At 39.1% G+C, this 21,079-nt stretch overlaps 1 protein-coding gene across 5 annotated transcripts in view; it reads left to right on the forward strand.

The window, feature by feature from the left end:
* Positions 1 to 21,079, forward strand: part of usp6nl (USP6 N-terminal like) — a 239,895-nt gene that overhangs the window by 197,163 nt on the left and 21,653 nt on the right. For all 5 annotated transcript variants that reach the window (XM_063072688.1, XM_063072690.1, XM_063072689.1 and 2 more), the window contains one exon: positions 10,240 to 10,339. In XM_063072688.1, coding sequence (XP_062928758.1) covers positions 10,240 to 10,339 — 100 coding nt within the window. The remainder of the gene's footprint in view (positions 1 to 10,239; positions 10,340 to 21,079) is intronic.

A 21,079-nucleotide genomic window follows, 5' to 3' on the forward strand; every position in this document is an offset into this window, starting at 1 on the left:
CACTTGTCTATCTGGCATTGCTGAGCTGCATTGACTTGCCCCCTCCTTAAACTTCAAATATGCTGTTTTATAAAACGTCATTGCCTTCTGCATTGCTTAGTTTATTGATATGTTAGCACTGATGTTATGACATTTGTTTGGTTACTCTACAAAATCATATTCATTATGCAAAATTATCTACCTTTCTAAATGTTTATAAATGTGTAAGCAGTATCTTAAACTCAAAGAACAGAATCATAGAAGAACAGCACTCCTTGTGGTTTAAACCCCACTCCCTCTTCTGCAAAAGAGAATCACTGAGTGATTCATAATCTAAGTACTGCAGGAAAAATCAGAATAAGATTTATCCCAGGATTTAACTTGTAAATTCTCTTTGTTGTGAATTTACTTTACCATTGGTTAGGCTGAGTTGAATAACACTTTGCAGATAAATAGAGCAGTTCTGAAATTTTAAATCTTTTTTTGTTTTGGGATCTGGGGATCACTGACATTTTCCTTTTGCATTTGCTTGCATCTGTATTCAGGTTTTCTGAACGTATGATTGTAAAAGGGGCAAAATGTCAGAACCTTCAAAAGATTAACCAAGGCATTTTTTTTTTAATATGTGCATGCAAAAAAGTGAATGCAGAAGAACCTTGTTCACGTAGGTAGAAATAAGTTACTTGCCTTTATCTTTTGGCATTTCTAACCTATGTAAGACTGCGATGAGGAAAAGTATCTTCACTGAGGGTTGTTAGTTTCGGAACGCCTTGCCTTAGAGAACTGTGTGTGTATATTTAAGCAACACACTTAAAAGTTGCTGGTGAACGCAGCAGGCCAGGCAGCATCTCCAGGAAGAGGTACTGTCGACGTTTTGGGCCGAGACCCTTCGTCAGGAGGGTCTCGGCCCGAAACATCGACTGTACCTCTTCCTCAAGATGCTGCCTGGCCTGCTGCGTTCACCAACAACTTTTATGTGTGTTGCTTGAAATTCCAGCATCTGCAGATTTCCTCATGTTTGTGTATATTTATGGTTGAGATAGATAAAAATATAATAAATGAAGGAATTACAGGTAAAAGGAAAAGAGCACAAGAGTGAGCTGAAAGAATATCAAATCAAACTTACTTCTGTATGGGGGAGCTTATTCCAAGGCCTAATTGGTTTACTCTTGTTAATATTTAATGTCTTTTGTCTGCTGTTATCTCAATTAGCTACTAATTAAAATTCATGTTTGGCTCATGCTTTAGTGCAGTTCGAGGCATTGTGCTGCTGTTGAAAGAATATAGGACTATTGTTTGATTGTATTATTGGATTAGATTTCTGAAACATGATGCAATGACACGAGTTTGAAGAATTTCTGGATTTCTTTAGAAAGGTAATTTCAAGAGCAGCAGTCATAAAACTTATCAGTTTGCCTTAAGCACTCACCTGATTAACTGAACTTACTTTGGGAAGAAACTTTGCTGTCCTTAATTGAACTGGCAGCTGATGAATCAGCTAACCGTCCCTCTGATTATTGAGTCTCCTATCACTATCGCTCTGCCTGACTTCCCTGATGAGCCTCAGAGCTGCTCACAGTACCACTGGTCTGGCTGCTGTTGTTGTACCCTAATAGGTTATTCCCCCTCAACATTATTTAAAGGGTCATACTTGTTACTGAGTGGAATAGTCACAGGAGTACCCGGCACTGACTGCTTACTCCCATTACTTCTCCTGGTGGTCACTCATCTGCTGTCTGAAGCCTGCACTCTGGTTGTGACCACCTCAGTAAAAGTCTCATTTGTGAACTCTTCAGTCTGCCAGAGTAGATCCATCTAGATCTCCGGTTCTTTGAGCTTGTCATCTAGGAGCTGAAGTTGGGTGTACTGCCTGCAGATGTAGTAATTAGAGAGACCATTAGGTACCCTGAAATCCCACATCTCACGAGAACTACCATTCTGCCTGTGCTTGCCATATCTCTTAACTTCTCAAGCTTAATTTCTAGCTTGCACCTGTTCTCATTGAAGCCTGTTGAGCCAAAACCTGATCACTCTGGCCATTCTGCTTACTCCTTGCTCTTTTTTATTGGCCCCTACTGAATGCCTAAAAGATCATAATAATTGCAGTCAGCTGAAAAATTCTGAAAGGCCCCAAGGTATGTTTTTAAACTTTGCACAGCTTACCAACAGGCAACCTCTCACAATGATTGCAGCCCACTGAATTACTTGATCAAATTTTTAAAAGGTGGTGTGCTGAGACAAGTCATTGAATTCCCATTTACTTTAATTAGCTGAAAATTAAAGTCACCCAAGTGGTTAAGGCATTCGTCTAGTGATTTGAAGGTTGCTAGTTCGAGCCTTGGCTGAGGCAGCATGTGTGTCCTTGAGCAAGGCACTTAACCACACATTGCTCTGCGACGACACCTGTGCCAAGCTGCATGGGTCCTAATGCCCTTCCCTTGGACAACATCGGTGGCATGGAGAGGGGAGACTTGTAGCATGGGCAACTTTTGGTCTTCCATACAACCTTGCCCAGGCCTGCGCCCTGGAAACCTTCCAAGGCGCAAAGCCATGGTCTCATGAGACTAACGGATGCCTATATAAAAAGTCACCCGGGGACTTCCGGTAGAGCTCATGGAGTGAAGTTGTGCTCTTGACTTGCTCCATTACCTCTGAGCTTTATCCTATGATCAGCTACATTTAAGCTAACTTTTAAGGCACCGATTTTTACAATACCTTGCAGTGGATTGCTATTATATATTTGGATGCTTTTAAGGTCCGCTACATCTAAGAACGGGAAAGACGGCAAACCTCCGGTTAGACCGAAAGTTACCGACTCCCCTCCGATTGAACCAGCGGTAACTATGCAAGCTATATCGGATCTGATTCGTGTGGAAATTTCAACTAAACTGCAGAAAATCATCGATGAAATTGATAAAATGAAAACATCTATCACGGAACATCAGACTGCTATATCTAATCTCCAAGTATCCACGCAACAGAATGAACTCAAGATGGTGAAAATTGAAGAAACAATTACTGCAATGAAGAAAAAAACTTGACTTTCTGACCTTCAAAAATTCTGACTTAGAATGCAGAATGCGACGGCAGAATATAAGGATTCTTGGTCTTTGTGAAGCTGCTGAATCTAATGACCCTATAAAGTTTTTCTCTCAACTTTTAAAAGATTAATTTCCCACCTTATTTCCTGATCAACCACCACTATTGGATTGGGCTCACAGAGTCCCATTCTATTCGCCTAAGTCAGATAAACCTCAGCATGTTATTTTACGATTTCATTATTTTCAAGACAAGGAGAAGCTGCTTTGCTTTGCTTGACTTAAAGGTTACACTGAATTCTTGGATCTCCGCTTTCAATTGGTGGAAGATTTTAGTAAACAGGTTCGTGATCAACGTGTCCATTATAGCTCTGTGATGTCAGAATTCTACAAGATGGATTTAAAACCAGTGTTGCTCTATCCTGCATGTTTGAGGATTCAATCGTCTGATGGGTCTTCCTGTTTTTTCGACTCTCCGTCGGAAGCCCAGAGTTACCTGGATCAACACTTGCCTTCAACATCTTAATCGCACTATTAAATCATCTCTGTTTGATTGGAGGCAGCTAATCTGTTGGGTTTAATTTTTTTCTTTTGCTTTATATGAGGACAGAAATGTTTTTTTTTGGTTTAATTAATATGGTTGCTAAACTTTTTTGTAACTGCGTCATCCCTTTCTTCTTCCCTGGGGATTCTGGGTGGCCATTTCCACAGCATCATTTTACGTATATCCCTGGAGGCCTTAAACTTCATAGTTTTCAAACGTACTTTTTGTAGTTTTCTAGTCTATGCTAGTCTATGCTAATATTTCATTTTCTTGTTTAATTATACGGTCTGTTGTAGGTTAACGGTTTTCTTTATATGTACCTGTTTTTTCTTTGTATTATATCGTTTTCATTTTAATTGGTGTACTTTTTTTTTTACTCCTTTACTGTTTTATAACTTTAGCTAATCTTTTCATATATACACTTTTTTTAGTGAGCGTCTATCGGAAGTCATGGGGGTAGATCTAGTGCTCGCTTCTTTCTGGCTGGTCTATCTTAGATTTAGCTTTGGGGTTATGGGGTGGGGAGGCTTCACTTGTTAGTTTTTCTTTCTTCTTGGGCTACTTATATTACTGAAGTATTTGTCGCATTCTCTTTCCCGTTTTCTCTTGTTTATTCTGTTCCCTTTCCGGGTTCGTGGGTCAAACCTATTGTCAATCCTCCTTTATTTGAGGGTTGACTTCAGGGATTATGGAGTCTATTATTAATTTTGTCTCTTGGAATACTAATGGTCTTAATCATTCAATAAAAAGGAAAAAAATCTTCCAGAGACATAAAGCACATATTCTATTTTTACAAGAGACCCATGTGCGGAGGGGGGACAGATTACGTTTTTTTAAGTTCTGGAAGGGTTAATACTTTCATTCGAATTCCAACGCCAAAATTCGAGGAGTTTCTATTTTTATAGATCCCTCAATCACTTTTGTGCAACACGATATTATTTCTGATCCAAATGGTAGATTTCTATTGGTTAGTAGTTTACTCTTTAATAAAAAGGTAGTTTTGGTCAACGTCTATGCTCCTAACTTGGACTGTCCAGAATTTTATAAATCATTATTTAATTTGTTCCCGAATTTGAATGAGTTTTCACTAATCTGGGGCGGAGATCTTAATACCTGTTTATCCCCATTATTGGACCTTTCGGCTCCTTTACGGACGCTATCCAATAAATCTGCAACCTTGATTAATTCATTTCTCTCAGATTCCTGGTCGACGGACATTTGGCGTTTCTTGCATCCTCAGGAAAAAGATTTCTCTTTTTTTTCACATGTTCATCATTCCTATTCAAGAATTGATTATTTTTTTATTGACTCTCGTCTTATTTCTTCAGTGGTTAAATGTGAATATGACTCTATAACCATTTTGGATCATGCTCCACTTAAGCTTTCTATTAAAATATTGGCCAATACACAAAATAATAGACAATGGCGTTTTAATTCGCTGTTGCTTCAGGACTTGGATTTTGTTAACTTTATGAATGAACAGATTGATCTCTTTTTTACAATTAACTGCGCAGAGGATATATCCATGAACACCCTTTGGGATACTTTTAAAGCTTATATTCGTGGCCAGATCATCTTGTACTCTGCTGCTTTGAGGAAAAGGTTGAAGGAGGAAGAGCTGGTTCTTGTGGACAAGATTAAGGAAATTGATAAGAAATATGCTACAGTTCCCTCTGAGAAGTTGTATAAACAAAGAACTGAACTTCAAATGGAACACAGTTTATTACTTTCGTCCTCTTTTGCAAATCAATTAATGAAAACAAGAAGCGAATTTTATATACATAGTGACAACGTTGGTAAACTCTTGGCTAATCAGTGAAGACTAACTCTACTAAATTTCAAATTAATCAGATTTATAATCAAAAAGATCAACTGACATTTGATCAAACTGGGATTAATCAATCCTTTTTTGACTTTTATTCCTCCTTATATCAATCAGAGTCTCCCCGAGACTCTAAACATATGTATGACTTTTTAGATAACCTAGATTTCCCTAAGATTTCACGCGCTATATCTTCTATGTTAGACACTTCCATTACCACTGATGAGATTAAGAATGTTTTTTTTCTATGAACCCGGGGAAAGCTTCTGGTCCTGATGGGTTTACCATGGAATTTTATAAATTTTTTGCATCCTCATTAATCCCTTGGCTATTCAGGGTTCTGGAGGCCTCATTAAAACTTGGTAAACTACTCGAATCCTTTTATAGAGCATCGATCTCTTTAATATTAAAGAAGGATAAAGACCCTGCTCAATGTGCATCTTATAGACCAATATCTTTGTTAAATGTTGACTCTAAAATTTTTTCTAAATTATTAGCAAACAGATTAGAAAAAGCACTTCCTTATATTATCTCGGAAGACCAAACGGGTTTTATTAAAAATCGTTACTCTTTTTATAATATTCGTACACTTTTAAATATTGTCTATACCCCGTCACAAAATGATCCTGAATGCGTCATTTCCCTAGACGCTGAAAAAGCCTTTGACAGGGTCGAATGGCCTTACTTATTCAAGGTGCTTGAAATGTTTAACTTCAGCCCGAAATTTATATCCTGGATCAAATTGTTATATCATTTTCCTATGGCCTCAGTTCGTACTAACTCTTTAAATTCACCTTTTTTTCCTCTTTTTCGAGGTACCAGACAAGGTTGTCCTCTTAGTCCTTTATTATTTGATATTGCATTAGAACCTCTTGCAATTGCTATTCGAGAATCTCCTAATATTATTGGTTTAACTCGTGGTTTAAAGTCTCATGAAGTATCACTTTATGCTGATGACTTACTTCTACATATTTCTAATCCTCAAAAATCTATTTCTGCAGCTTTAGATTTATTAGCACAATTTAGTCTTTTTTCAGGTCATAAGTTAAATCTCAGTAAGAGTGAACTTTTCCTGATTAATAAACAAGTTCCCTTATATCGGAACCTCCCGTTTAAATTGGTTAATAATCATTTTTCATATTTTGGGATTAAAATTACCTGTAAACATAAGGATTTACTTAAGACTAATTTCCTACCCTTGATCACATTACACAACTTTCATTTAAATGGTCTCCAATTTATTTAACTTTGATTGGTCGTATTAATACTGTTAAGATGTTTATTCTGCCAAAATTTTTATATATATTTCCGGCATTACCGATTTTTTTGTTCCAAAATCCTTTTTTGACAAAGTTGCCTCTAAAATTTCTTCATTTATTTGGCAAAATAAAAACCTGAGATTGGGTAGAATACATCTACAGAAAGCTAAGAGAGATGGAGGTTTTTGCATTACCTAATTTTAGATTCTATTATTGGGCAATTAATATTCGACACATGAAATTTTGGTTACTTGACCAAGATAGACTATCCTTTTCTAAATGGGTAGTATTGGAATTACAATCTGCTCAAGGTTATGCACTTGGCTCCATTTTAGGTTCTTCTCTTCCTTTGGATTTGAAACGCCATAAACAGGTTTGTAACCCGATAGTTAAACATACCTTACGCATTCGGTTTCAATTCGGAAAATTTTTCGATCTTAATCAATTTGGGCTAGCTATTCCTATTTTAGGCAACATATTCTTTCCCCCCTCTTCTACGGACCATGCCTTTCAAATTTGGAAGACCAATAGTATATCACGGTTTTTGGATTTATTTTTAGATGGCTCCCTTATGCCTTTTGAACAATTATCTAACAAATATAACTTACCAAGAATACATTTTTTAAGATATCTCCAAGTTAGAAATTTCCTAAGTACCATACTTTCTTCCTTTCCAGCGTTACCCCCTACATATATTTTAGATACTATAATTAACCTTAACCCATGTCAGAAAGGCGTAACGGCTATTATTTATAATACTATCATGAAACTTAGGAAAGCTCCTTTCGATAAGATTAGGTCAGTTTGGGAAAGGAATTGGGCTTCACTATTTTGGCGGATGACTGGGCGCATATTTTACAACTAGTCAATACTTTCTCTATCTGTTCCAAACATTCCCTAATTCAATTTAAGGTTGTTCATAGAGCACATATGTCTAAAGATAAATTAGCTCGTTTTTATTCTCATATTAACCCTCTTTGTGACATGTCATGGGGAGATAGCTTCCTTAACTCATAGGTTTTGGTCCTGTCCTACTTTGGAAACCATTTGGAAAGACATTTTTAATATTATCTCAAAGGTATTGAATACAGATATTTCTCCCCATCCTATTACTGCTATCTTTGGATTACCTAAAATTTCCAGTAATCTTTCCCTTTCAGCCCGTAGAATGATTGCATTTCTTACTTTAATGGCGAAAAGATGTATTTTACAACTTTGGAAGGAGATCAATGCCCCAACTGTGTTTTTTTTTGTTTTCTCAGATGGTACTATGTTTAAATTTGGATAAAATCAGAATTTGAACAGACCTGGAGATCTTTCATTCAACATTTTCATTTAATGTAACTTTTTTTTTCTCTTTGCCCATATTTACATTCCCTTCTTGCTTTTTAACTGTTTTTAATGGAGGTCGGGTTTGAGGACGTGATTGTTTTAAGTTGTTTAAGTCTACTTGATCCCTAGTTAGCCCATTGCTTTGCTTTGCTTTTTAGATTAATTGCACGGTGGGTTTTTTTTCAGGGTCTTTTTTTTTGGGTTTTTTCTTCTCTTTATTGATATATATTGAAAATTAGTATACTATTATATTACCTCGTTATTTTATAACTGAACTGCACTGTTTGTACTACTTTGTGTATTAATATCTCTTATAAATTTGTATCACAACAGTGTATTAGTTTCTACATGGTTTACCTTTTGTGTACTAATTCAATAAAAAGATTTAAAAAGAAAAAGTCACCCACTTACTTACACTTAATTCAATCCATAATTCTACAATATTGCTCCCCAATTTTGAGAAACACAGCAGATGACTGAAGGTTCAGTAATTTTACATATGAATTTTTTCAGTCCTCCCTGCAAATTTAAAGCATAAAATTGGATGAGAATATAGCTTTTAACTGCTATAATGGGGGAATTCAGCAGGAAGATATTTATAGAATTTGCATTAGTAATCTGCGTGCTGCTAAAGACTTGCTATTATTACAAAACAGTTAACACTTGAATAAGAGTTTTCCTTGTTTTTAAGGTTGATTAAGATAGTGTCTCAATTATCACCAATTGTATTCCTTTGTTCACCTTTGGTTATCACACCTCAGTTGTCTATAGAAAGTAGCAAAAATGCGGAAAAAAAGACATCCAATGTTTATTCTAAATTTAATATGGATCAATGTAATTAAGCACTGGCTGTTAAGAAGATTAACTACGAGGGGTGATTGATAAGTTCGTGGCCTAGGGTAGAAGGAGTCCATTTTAGAAAACCTAGCACACTTATTTTTCAACATAGTCCCCTCCTACATCTACACACTTAGTCCAGCGGTCATGGAGCATACGGATCCCTTCTTTGTAGAAGTAGTCCACAGCAGGGGTGATTGATAAGCTCGTGGCCTAAGTTAGAAGGAGATGAGTTATTAATTTCAAACTATCTGCATTATCACTCAAAGAGTTGAACTGTACGTGCATATAAGGAGAGCGTCTTGGACCTCTAGGTGGTCCACAGCAGGGGTGATAGATAAGTTTGTGGCCTAAGTAGAAGGAGATGAGTTATACAGCTCTCATTATGTGCACTTGCAGTTCAACTCTTTGAGTGAAAATGCAGAAAGTTTGAAGTTAATAACTCATCTCCTTCTAACTTAGGCCATGAACTTATCAATCACCCCTGCCGTGGACCACTTCTGGAGGTCCAAGACGCCGACTTCTACAAAGAAGGGATCCGTATGCTCCACGACCGCTGGACTAAGTGCGTAAATGTAGGAAAAATAAATGTGCTAGGTTTTCTAAAATTGACTCCTACCTTAGGCCACAAACTTATCAATCACCCCACGTATTGAGTTAAGGCAGGAATTATTTCAAGTATATAAACCACTGAATATTGAAAAATTTATTCCCATCATGTAACTTCTAAGTAATACAGTAGAAATGAATCAGAGAATCTTGATGCCTGAAAATTGTGTTTTGCGCTACAGTGATTTTATTAAAATATGATTGTAGCGATTAAAATTTCTCAATGTAGTTTACAGAAAGAATAAATTACAGTGATCAAAATGAACTTCGTTCTTAAATTGTCTTTTATGCTTGCCTCTAACTTTGATCACGACATTAGAGTTGTTGTTTTCCACTGGTCAATAATTGTGCTGTGATGAATGTATGCAGCCAGAGTGCCTTCTTTGATTATACATGTGAAATATCTATTTTAGGCATCATTATACCAAATGTAAAATAACTTTTTGCTTTTGGGTAGATAACCACCCTTGCACTAAATAGACATGACACTTCCCCGTGCCTTATCAGTTGGGCCAACTCTTTTTCTTTGGCGGGGGGGCGGGGGGGAGTCGTAGGAGCTACATTGTTTGTAACTACTTTTATTATTTCTCTGTTTTAACAAATGTTCTTTATGAATTTTACTTGCAGTTACATTTACTTGATAAGTGGGATCATTGTACATTTTATCTATTATTACAGCTAAAAAGTAATGCAGATTCTTCAATATATGGGAAATAATTTAAAAAACTCTAATGGATTTATAGAATGATATTTGAAAACTTAAACCAATTCCAGATGAATTTATATACCTAATATTTTTTTTTATTTGCCTTGTCACAGACTCCCTTCACTCTAACACTGAGGCTATGGGATATCTACATGTTAGAAGGAGACCGGATTCTTACAGCTATGTCATATACAATTCTTAAACTGCACAAAAGTAAGCTCACTTCATTATTGACATGTCTTTCCACTTTGCAGAGTTATCCGATTCAGTTATATAACATCAGTCATTTGAATATTATGCATTATGTTTTGAAGTTTTGTAATAGATTTTCCATTTTACAGAAGAGAAAGGTGAAGCTATGTAGTTCCCATCCCCCACAAACTGCATCACTACCATGTCACGTGCTTTTTCTCAACTGTGATGTGTAATTACTGGCAAATGTGTGTCTAGTTATTTTGGTTAGTGGCTGACTTTGCTAAACCTAGCACTGTTTCACTCTAATTGGGATGCTTGTATCAAACAGTGCAATATACTTACATCTAGTCTGTACTGAACTCAAAAGGAATGTGCAGAAATGGAAGTGTGGTATTCTTCAAATGTTTCTTTTTCCAGATTTCCTCTTTACCTCTGTTCTCCTTCCAATCCTTTAGATGCACCATGCTAAGGAATCATAGCCCCCTTTTTTAGCCTTAAAAAATGCCATTTGACTATTTAAGTAATAGTATCATCTATTTATGTGTGGCAGTAATTTTAGAATGTAGCAACTGGAAACTAGATGCTTTTGCTGTGCTTTGTAAGACCTTTATTATGGTCTAATGAAGCCAATTACTTTATACTTTAGACTATATTGTCGCCAGACAATTGATACTAGAACGTACAATCATCACAGCGATATTTGATTATGTGCTTCCCGCTCCCTAGATTACAAATCGATAGTAAATATTAAAAATTTAAATTGTAAATCATAAATAGAAAAATGGAAAGTAAGGTAGTGCAAAAAAAAAATCAAGAGGCAGGTCCGGATCTTTGGACGGTACTGCCCAGATCCAGGTCAGGATCCGTTCAGCAGTCTTATCACAGTTGGAAAGAAGCTGTTCTCAAATCTGGCCGTATGAGTCTTCAAGTTCCTGAGCCTTCTCCTGGAGCGAAGAGGGACGAAAAGTGTGTTGGCTGGGTGAGTCGTGTCCTTGATTATCCTGGCAGCACTGCTCCGACAGCGTGCGGTGTAAAGTGAGTCCAAGGACGGAACATTGGTTTGTGTGTTGTGCTGCGCTGTGTTCACGATCTTCTGCAGATTCTTCCGGTCTTGAACAGGACAACTCCCATACCAGGTTGTGATGCACCCCAGAAGAATGCTTTCTATGGTGCATCTATAAAAATTAATGAGGGTTTTAGGGGACAGGCCAGATTTCTTCAGTGCCCCATGCCCCATGTGAACATAAAACTAACAAATTCAGCAATGGCCAGGGTTTGAACCTTGATCCTTTATTAGTGTAGTATATATTTTAATTTTCCAAAGTCTTGAAGGAGCAATTGTTCTCTAGTTTATATATTTTACAGTGGCATGCAAAGGTTTGGGCACCCTGGTCAAATTTCTGTTACTGTGAATAGCTAAGCAAGTAAAAGATGACCTGACTTCCAAAAGGCATAAAGTTAAAGATGACAGATTTCTTTAATATTTTAAATAAGATTACTTTTTTATTTCCATCTTTTACAGTTTCAAAATAACAAAAAAGGAAAAGGGCCCGAAGCAAAAGTTTGGGCACCCTGCATGGTCAGTACTTAGTAACACCCCCTTTGGCAAGTATCGCAGCTTGTAAATGCCTTCTGTAGCCAGATAAAAGTCTTTCAATTCTTGTTTGGGGGATTTTAGCCCATTCTTCCTTGCAAAAGGCTTCTAGTTCTGTGAGATTCTTGGGCCATCTTGCATGCACTGCTCTTTTGAGATCTGTGCACAGATTTTCGATGATGTTTAGGTCGGGGGACTGTGAGGGCCATGGCAAAACCTTCAGCTTACACCTCTTGAAGTAGTCCATTGTGGATTTTGAGGTATGTTTAGGATCATTGTCCTGTTGTAGAAGCCATCCTCTTTTCATCTTCAGCTTTTTTTACAGACGGTGTGACGTTTGCTTCCAGAATTTGCTGGTATTTCTATTTTAAATTCCATCAGGCCACAGGACTTATTTCCAAAATGCATCAGGCTTTTTAAGATGTTCCTTTGGAAACTTCTGACGCTGAATTTTGTGGTGAGGACGCAGGAAAAGTTTTATTCCGATGACTCTTCCATGAAGGCCATATTTATGCAGATGTCACTGTACAGTAGAACAGTGCACCACCACTCCAGAGTCTGCTAAATCTTCCTGAAGGTCTTTTGAAGTCAAACGGGGGTTTTGATTTGCCTTTCTAGCAATTCTACAAGCACTTCTCTCGGAAAGTTTTCTTGGTCTTCCAGACCTCAACTTGACCTGCACTGTTCCTATTAACTGTCATTTCTTAATTACATTATGAACTGAGGAAATGGCTACCTGAAAACGCTTTGCTATCTTCTTATAGCCTTCTCCTGCTTTGTGAGCATCATTTATTTTAATTTTCAGAGTACTAGACAGCTGCTTAGAGGAGCCCATGGCTGCTGATTGTTGAGACAAGGTTTGAGGAGTCAGGGTATTAATAAAGCTTTGAAATTTGCATCACCTGGCCTTTCCTAACGATGATTTTGAACAAGCCATAGCCCTAACAAGCTAATTAAGGTCTGAGACCTCGGTAAAAGTTATCTGAGAGCTCAAATCTCTTGGGGTGCCCAAACTTTTGCATGGTGCTCCTTTCCTTTTTTTTCCACTCTAAAATTGTACAAAACAAAAATAATACACTAATCTTGCTTAACATATTGAAAAAAAAGTTTCATCTTTAACTTTATGACTGTTGGAGATCTGTTCATCTTCTACTCACTTAACTATTCACAGTAACAGAAATTTTGACCAGGGGTGCCCAAACTTCTGCATGCCACTGTACATCTTAATTGGTCTAGACCAATAAGCTGCTAACTAAGGTTTCTGACAGTTTGACGACTCAGTGGGAGGTTAAGTGAAATGTTCAGAATTCTTTGTAATTTTTGGCCCATATGCTACCCATTTGACAGAAGTTTTCAGTAAACTGCAATTAACTCTTTGTAAAATATCCTCTCTAACAAGCTAGCAAAACTCAATTTTGTTCTTAAATTAGAGGTCTTTGATAAAATCTTTGGAAGGTATATTTGGAATAATGAATTAGTCTGGGCTGTAACATTGTTAAATGCATTAAGAACAGCTACAGTCTGTATGGTTGAAATAAAAACAGAAAATAGCTCGTTGAACAACAATTGTGAAAAAGAAAAATATCTACGTTCAACAATCTTTTATGGTAACCCATAAATGAACAGGAAAAGAACTGCAGATGCTGAAAATCTGAAATAAAAGTAAAAAGCTGGAAGCTTTCAGCAGGTCAGGCAGGATCTGTGGAAAGAGCAATGGTCTGAGACCCTTGGTTGGAACTGGAAAATAACAAAAATAAGTTAGTTTTAGGTAGCAAATGAGGTGGGGAGGATGAGCATTGGTGGAATAAAGAGAGCATATCTGATGGGGTGAGATGGTAATGTGACAGTTAGGGAACTATTATGCTCAGACAAGCTGCTTGCACTTTAACTGTCATATTTAACATTTGAATGAGCATAAAATGTACAAGTTCATCAAGTAGCTTAAATGTTATAAACTGTTGAATTCTTTGTAAATAATCTGATTTTTCAAATCATTGAGGGAATTGGCTCCACATCTCAAATTAATTTTCAGGCCAATTAGGTTGTTAAATAGAAATTATGGATTAGTTTGTCTGTTTTCTCTTATTCTGAATTTTAAGTTTTAAAAAAAAATCAGTATGTTCACAATTCATCAGTTCCTGCTGAAAACTTAGAAGACTGAAAGCACCTCATCAATGAGCGCAGAGAATGAGTAAATTCTTTAACAGTGCACATTTTGTAGATTTCTTCCATGAGCATAACTTTGCTTCTCTTACTATTCTGTGATTCTTTTAACATACATCCTAAAGTAGACTTCTTTGTCCCAATTTTTAGCCTTCCGCATTTCTCTTTGTGACCTGGTGACTTTCATTTAATAATCTGGATTTTAATGAGTCCTGATGTAGGATTTCAACCCAAACATTGACAATTCCTTTCCTCCCACAGATGCTGCTTGACCTTCCGAATTCTTCCAGCGGCTTGATTGGTGCTTCATTTAATAATCATTCTGTTAAGTGCCTTGAGACATTTCATTGGATTAGGACCACTATATAAATGCAAATTATTGTTGTTTTTCAAAAGAATTTTGCTAATGCAAGGACAAGCCTTAACAGCTGCTAAGCAAAGAATGTTCCACTGTTCAAAATGATTGCATAAGTACAGAGCCAAGTAATGTAATGTGTCAGCTTTTATAAGAAACTGACATTGAGACCAGAAATTAATCAACAGTAAGAACTAACCTCCTCCTCAAATAAGTTCAATAGCTGAGGAACAAAACTATGTAAATTATTAAACTAGTGCCTCCAGCCTTGTATTACTTTAGTTCAATACACAACAATGGATTTGCACTCAGTGGCCATTTTATAAAGTACAGGAGGTACCTAATAAAGTACCACTAAGTGTAATTCTGTATTCTACATCGTGGAATTCATAGGCCTGTTGGAGGATTCAGTAGTTGAAGCATGTGAGTGCAAGAGGCTACGTTATGCAGAAGAAATAGTGGAAGAAAGCCTCAGATAATGAGAGGAAGGGCCTCAACTGACTTCAAGTGGACATCAAGAGCTGGTTGACTAAGTTACAAAGAGCTGAGAATCTAAGGAAGCTGCACAGAAAGAAAGAACAAACAAGAACATAGTTCTACAAAGACCTTTTTAAGTTCAACAAAGGTCTCTTCACACTGGGGAAAAAAGAGGAACTTTAAAAACGTCGAAACAGGAACTGGAAGAGCACTTTGAAAAGATTCACACCAACTTGAAAGGCCAGGAACATATGATCATTCCATCCAAAGTTCCGTCAATTCAGCCGCCACCTGGATTCTGACTCTCCAAAATGGAGAGAAGTAGAAAAGGCAGTACGATGGCAAGAGCAGCATCTGCTCCCAGGCCTAATGGAGTAGCACATGGGCTTTATAAGAATGCACCAGACACCTTGTAGTTTCTCTGGAGGCTCGTGAGGGTAGTGTAGCAGAGGCGAATAATACCCAAAACATGATGAAGGGCTGGCAGCATCCTGATTTCAAAAGAAAAGGATGCAGAGAATATCAGTCAGTTTTGACCAGTCTACCTTCTGAACGTTGAGGGGAAAATCTCTTCACTGTAATAGCACAGAGGCTGGCCAGCTGTCTGGAGAGAAACAAGTACATTGATACATCTGTACAGAAAGCAAGAATTCCAGGTTTCTCCGGGTGTTAGGAACATACAAGTATGATATGGCACTAGATCCAAGCAGCTAGGAAGGACAAAAGAAATCTCTATGTGATCTTTCTGGACTTCACCAATGCATTCGGCTCAATTCCCCATGCACTCCTCTGGGAAGCATTTGACTTCTTCCAGATACCAGAGCCCATCACAACGCTGGAAAAGTTGTATTTTCAAGACCTACATTTGTGCTTCACAACAGCAGATTTTACCACAACGTGGCAGAGACTGGAAGTAGGCATTATGGCAGGTTGCATTATATCATCCCTGGCCTTCACAATGGCCATGGAGGTCATTATCAAGGCTTCGAGATGGGTGGTAGGCAGTGAAAGAACAAGTGCTGGACTTTGTCTTCCCCCTATTAGGGTGTACATGGATGATGTAACAACACTGACCACTACTGCAGCATGCACCAAGCAACTACTTGGAAAGCTGCAGGAAAACATTAAGTGGGCCAGAATGAAAATCAAACCCAGCAAGTCACAAAGCACCTCCATAGTCAAGGGAATGCTGAAAGACATAATGTTCTTTATTGGTGATAGCCCAATTTCAGCAGTGTCTGAAGAGCCTGTCAAAAGCCTGGGTAGATGGTACAACGCCCCCTTCATGGACGAAGAGTGAGTGCAGCAACTAAAGTACCACATCACCAATGGCCTGGATAATATCAACAAGACCATACTGCCTGGGAAACTGAAGCTCTGGTGCTTACAATTTGGACTCCTACCCCAGGTGATGTGGCCACTCACTGTTTATGAGGTCCCACCAACAACCGTGAAGAAGCTCGAGTAAACCATCACATTGTTTGTAAACAAGTGGCTCGGTGTCCCAGGGTGTATCAGTAACATAAGTCTCTATGGTAAAGGAGTCCTTGAACTACCTTTCACTGGCCTTACAAAGGAATTCATGTGTTCTAAGGTGCAACTATGGATGATACTCAAAGACACTCATGACTAAACCATCAGTAACACTGTGTGGACCTTATCAACGAGGCAGAAATGAATCCCAGCTGGTGTGGTGCAGCAAGCAACAGCAGCCCTTGGGCGTAAAAACATCGTGGAGCAAGTCCAACAGGGCAGGGCCGGCTTTGGTCTGGCAGCAAGTGGACTCACCTGGCTCAAGGCCACAATTCCAGAGTGAAGGAAGATGGTTGTCAAGGAAGTGTAGCTACAAGAAGAGTCAGGCAGAACTACAAAGGCTGACTCCCTGGCTAAGCAAGGGCCATGGATATGGTAGGAAAGCACAGAGAGAAGGAAAATCAGCTGGAAGGACATGGGAGATGGAAGCAAACAGACTTGGCTTTCTCATCAGAGCTAAATATATGCTTCCCTCACAAAAAATACCTCCACCAGTGGTTTGGTGAGGACCCAGCTCAGGATATGCTTCAGGGTTACCGATTCAGGCAACCCTAAAACATATCGTGGTAAACTGCAAAATCAGCCTCACACAAGGCAGATACATGTGGTGTCACAATCAGGTCTTGAAGAGTCTGGCAGTGGCAAATGAGACCAAGAGGACCAACTCCTTACTCGCTAGAATGAAATACTCTGATACTAGCATCATTCTTCCAGAAGGGAGGGAAAAGACCAACTAATCTCCCTCCTAAGCCAGAAACAGGACAGATGAACATGGCTCGTAACTAAATGCTGATGGGTGTCAATAAAAAAAACAGCTTTCCACTGGAAATTGCTACCACCAATATCAGGCCAGAATTGGTTCTCTGGTCCATTTCATTACAGATCATCTACATTGTGGAACTCAGTCCCATGGGAGGATTCGATGGCTGAAGTACATGAGCACAAAAGGCTATGCTATGCAGACCTAGCAGCCGTAGCTCAGCGACAGGGCTAGAAAACCAAAGTTTGTCCTGTGGAAATGAGTTGCAGGGGATTTGTAGCCACACCCACCTTGGGAGCTAGGGATCCATGGTCAGACTCTATGGCAAACCATCAGAGCCACTTCAGAGGCAGCAGAAAGAAGCAGTCAGTGGCTTTGGATCAAGTGAAAAGACCTCTCCTGGGCTCCAAGATAGCATCAAGAGAGTGGGAGGACACAATGGGGGGTGACTCCAGAAGCCATAGTTGAGCCCTCTGGAGATGTAGTGGACTAATTGAAGGAAAGAGCGTGCCCACTTAACCCCTGCGTGTCAACCCTGTGCCACTCCCAGCATCAAGGCAGTCTCGAGCAAATGCTCATGACCCATTGGCACAAGGAATATTAATATCTTATCCCATGTTTTTTGATTTCTTTAGTATGTTCATTGTTCATGCCCAGTCACTTCAAGGTTTGATATGTTGTGCTTCTGCACACCACTGTTGTAACACAGAGTGGTCACCTTGGCCACACTGTTCTGATATTGTGTTAACAAGGCATTTTCACCCATTGAACTGCCACTTACTAGATTTTTTTTGTCTTTCGCACCATTCTCTGTGAACTATAGTATGAAAATACTGGGTGTTTTTTAATAGACCACCATCAGACCACTCTGTTTTATGTAACAGGGACATCGAGGAGCAGATAGGGAGACAAATTCTGGAAAGGTGTAATAACAGGGTTGTCATGGTGGGAGATTTTAATTTCCCAAATATTGATTGGCAAGTCCCTAGAGTGAGGGGTATAGATGGGTGGAGTTTGTTAGGTATGTTCAAGAAGGTTTCTTGACACAATATGTAAATAAGCCTGCAAGAGGAGAGGCTGTACTTGATCTGGTTATTGAGCAATGAACCTGTCGGGTGTCAGACCTCTCAGTGGGAGAGCATTTTGGAGATAGTGATCACAATTCCAACTCCTTTACCATAGCACTGGAGAGGGATAGGAACAGACAAGTTAGGAAAGTGTTCAATTGGAGTAAAGGGAAATATAAGACTATCAGGCAAGAACTTGGGAGCATAAATTGGAGACAGATGTTCTCAGGGAAATGTACGGAAGAAATGTGGCAAATGATCAAGGGATATTTGCGTGGAGTTCTGCATAGGTATGTTCCAATGAGACAGGGAAAGGATGGTAGGGTACAGGAACTGTGGTTTACAAAGGCTGTTGTAAATCTAATCAAGAAGAAAAGAAGAGCTTAGGAAAGGTTCAAGAAGCTAGGTAATGGTGGAAATCTAGAAGGAATCTAGAAATCTAAGGCTAGCAGGAAGGAGCTTAAGAATGAAATTAGGAGAGACAGAAGGGGCTATGAGAAAATCCTGTCCGCCAAGGCTAAGGAAAACCCCAAGGCATTCTACAAGTATGTGAAGAGCAAGAGAATAAGACGTGAGAGAATAGGTAGGACCAGTCAAGTGTGACAGTGGAAAAGTGTGTATGGACCGGAGGCGATAGTAGAGGTACTTAATGAGTACTTTGCTTCAGTATTCACTACGGAAAAGGATCTTGGCGATTGTAGGGATGACTTACAGCAGACTGAAAAGCTTGAGCATGTAGATATTAAGAAAGAAGATGTGCAGGAGCTTTAGGAAAGCATCGTCGGATAAGTCGCCGGGACCGGACGAGATGTAGCCCAGGCTACTGTGGGAGGCGAGGGAGGAGATTGCTGAGCCTCTGCCGATGATCTTTGCATCATCAATGGGGACGGGAGAGGTTCCGGAGGATTGGAGGGTTGTGGATGTTATTCCCTTATTCAAAAAAGGGAGTAGCGATAGCCCAGGAAATTATAGACCAGTGAGTCTTACTTCAGTGGTTGGTAAGTTGATGGAGAAGATCCTGAGAGGCGGGATTTATGAACATTTGGAGAGGCATTATATGATTAGGAATAGTCAGCATGGCTTTGTGAAAGGCAGGTCATGCCTTACATGCCTTACAAGCCTGACTGAATTTTTTGAGGATGTGACTAAACACATTGAAGATGGTAGAGCAGTAGATGTAGTGTGTATGGATTTCAGCCAGGCATTTTACAAGGTACCCATGAAAGGCTTATTGAGAAAGTAAGGAGGCATGGGATCCAAGGGGACATTGCTTTGTGATCCAGAACTAGCTTGCCCACAGAAGGCAGAGTGGTGGTAGACGGGTCATATTCTGCATGGAGGTCAGTGACCAGTGGTGTGCCTCTGACCAGTGATCTGTTCTGGGACCCCCTACTCTTTGTGATTTTTATAAATGACCTGGATGAAGAAGTGGAGGGATGGGTTAGTAAATTTGCTGATGACACAAAGGTTGAAGATGTTGTGGATAGGGTGGAGGGCTGTCAGAGGTTACAGTGGGACATTGATAGGATGCAAAAATGGGCTGAGAGGTCGCAGATGGAGTTCAACCCAGATAAGTGTGAGGTGGTTCACTTTGGTAGGTCAAATATGATGACAGAATATAGTATTAATGGTTAGACTCTTGGCAGCGTGGAGGATCAGAGGGATCGTGTGGTCCGAGTCCATAGGACACTCAAGGCTGCTGCGCAGGTTGACTCTGTAGTTAAGAAAGCATACAGTGCATTGGCCTTTATCAATCATGGGATTGAGTTTAAGAGCCAAGAGGTAATGTTGCAGTTATATAGGACCCTGGTCAGATCCCACTTGGAATACTATGCTCAGTTCTGGTCACCTTACTATAGGAAGGATGTGGAAAGCATAGAAAGGGTGCAGAGGAGATTTACAAGGATGTTGCCTAGATTGGGGAACATGCCTTATGAAAATAGGTTGAGTGAACTCAGCCTTTTTTCCTTGGAGTGATGGAGGATGAGAGGTGACTTGATAGAGGTGTATAAGGTGATGAGAGGCATTGATTGTGTGGATAGTCAGAGGCTTTTTCCCAGGGCTGAAATGGCTAGCATGAGAGGGAACAGTTTAAGGTGCTTGGAAGTAGGTTCCGAGGAGGGCTAAGTTTTTTATGCAGAGAGTGGTGAGTGCATGGAATGGCTGCCGGTGATGGTGGTGGAGGCGGATATGATAGGGTCCTTTCAGAGACTCCGGGACAGTTATATGGAGCTCAGAAGAATGGAGGGCTGTGGGTAACCTGAGGTAATTTCTCAGGTAAGGACATATTCGGCACAGCTTTGTGGGCCGAAGGGCCTGTATTGTGTTGTAGGTTTTCTTTGTTTCTATGAAAATCCCAGGAGATCAGCAGTTTCTGAAATACTCAAACCACCCTGCCTGGCACCAACAATTAATCCACGGTGAAAGCCACTTAGATCACATATCTTCCCCTTTCTGATGTATGGTCTGAACAACTGAATCTCTTAGCCATGTGTACATGCTTTTGCACATTGAGTTGCTGCCACGTGATTGATGTTATTAGCATTAATGCACAGGTATACCTAACAAAGTGACCACAAAGTGTATATTCATTCTGTTGAAGCAAGACTGATTCAGGTAATCTCATCTAGCTACTGTTGTTTCAGTGAAATTTGCTCCTGTGTGTGTTTTTAGCCATTGTGGTTTATTGTATTTGAATATTTTCATTCTTTCCACCCCTATAAGTTTCTCCTATTTCCATGCAGATTTCAGCAGACTGTTTCAGTGCCTCATAGACATTGTTTTATCAAATTACCTTGTTCATCATTAG

Source organism: Mobula hypostoma, chromosome 20 (assembly GCF_963921235.1).
Source record: "Mobula hypostoma chromosome 20, sMobHyp1.1, whole genome shotgun sequence".
NCBI classification, from domain to species: domain Eukaryota; kingdom Metazoa; phylum Chordata; class Chondrichthyes; order Myliobatiformes; family Myliobatidae; genus Mobula; species Mobula hypostoma.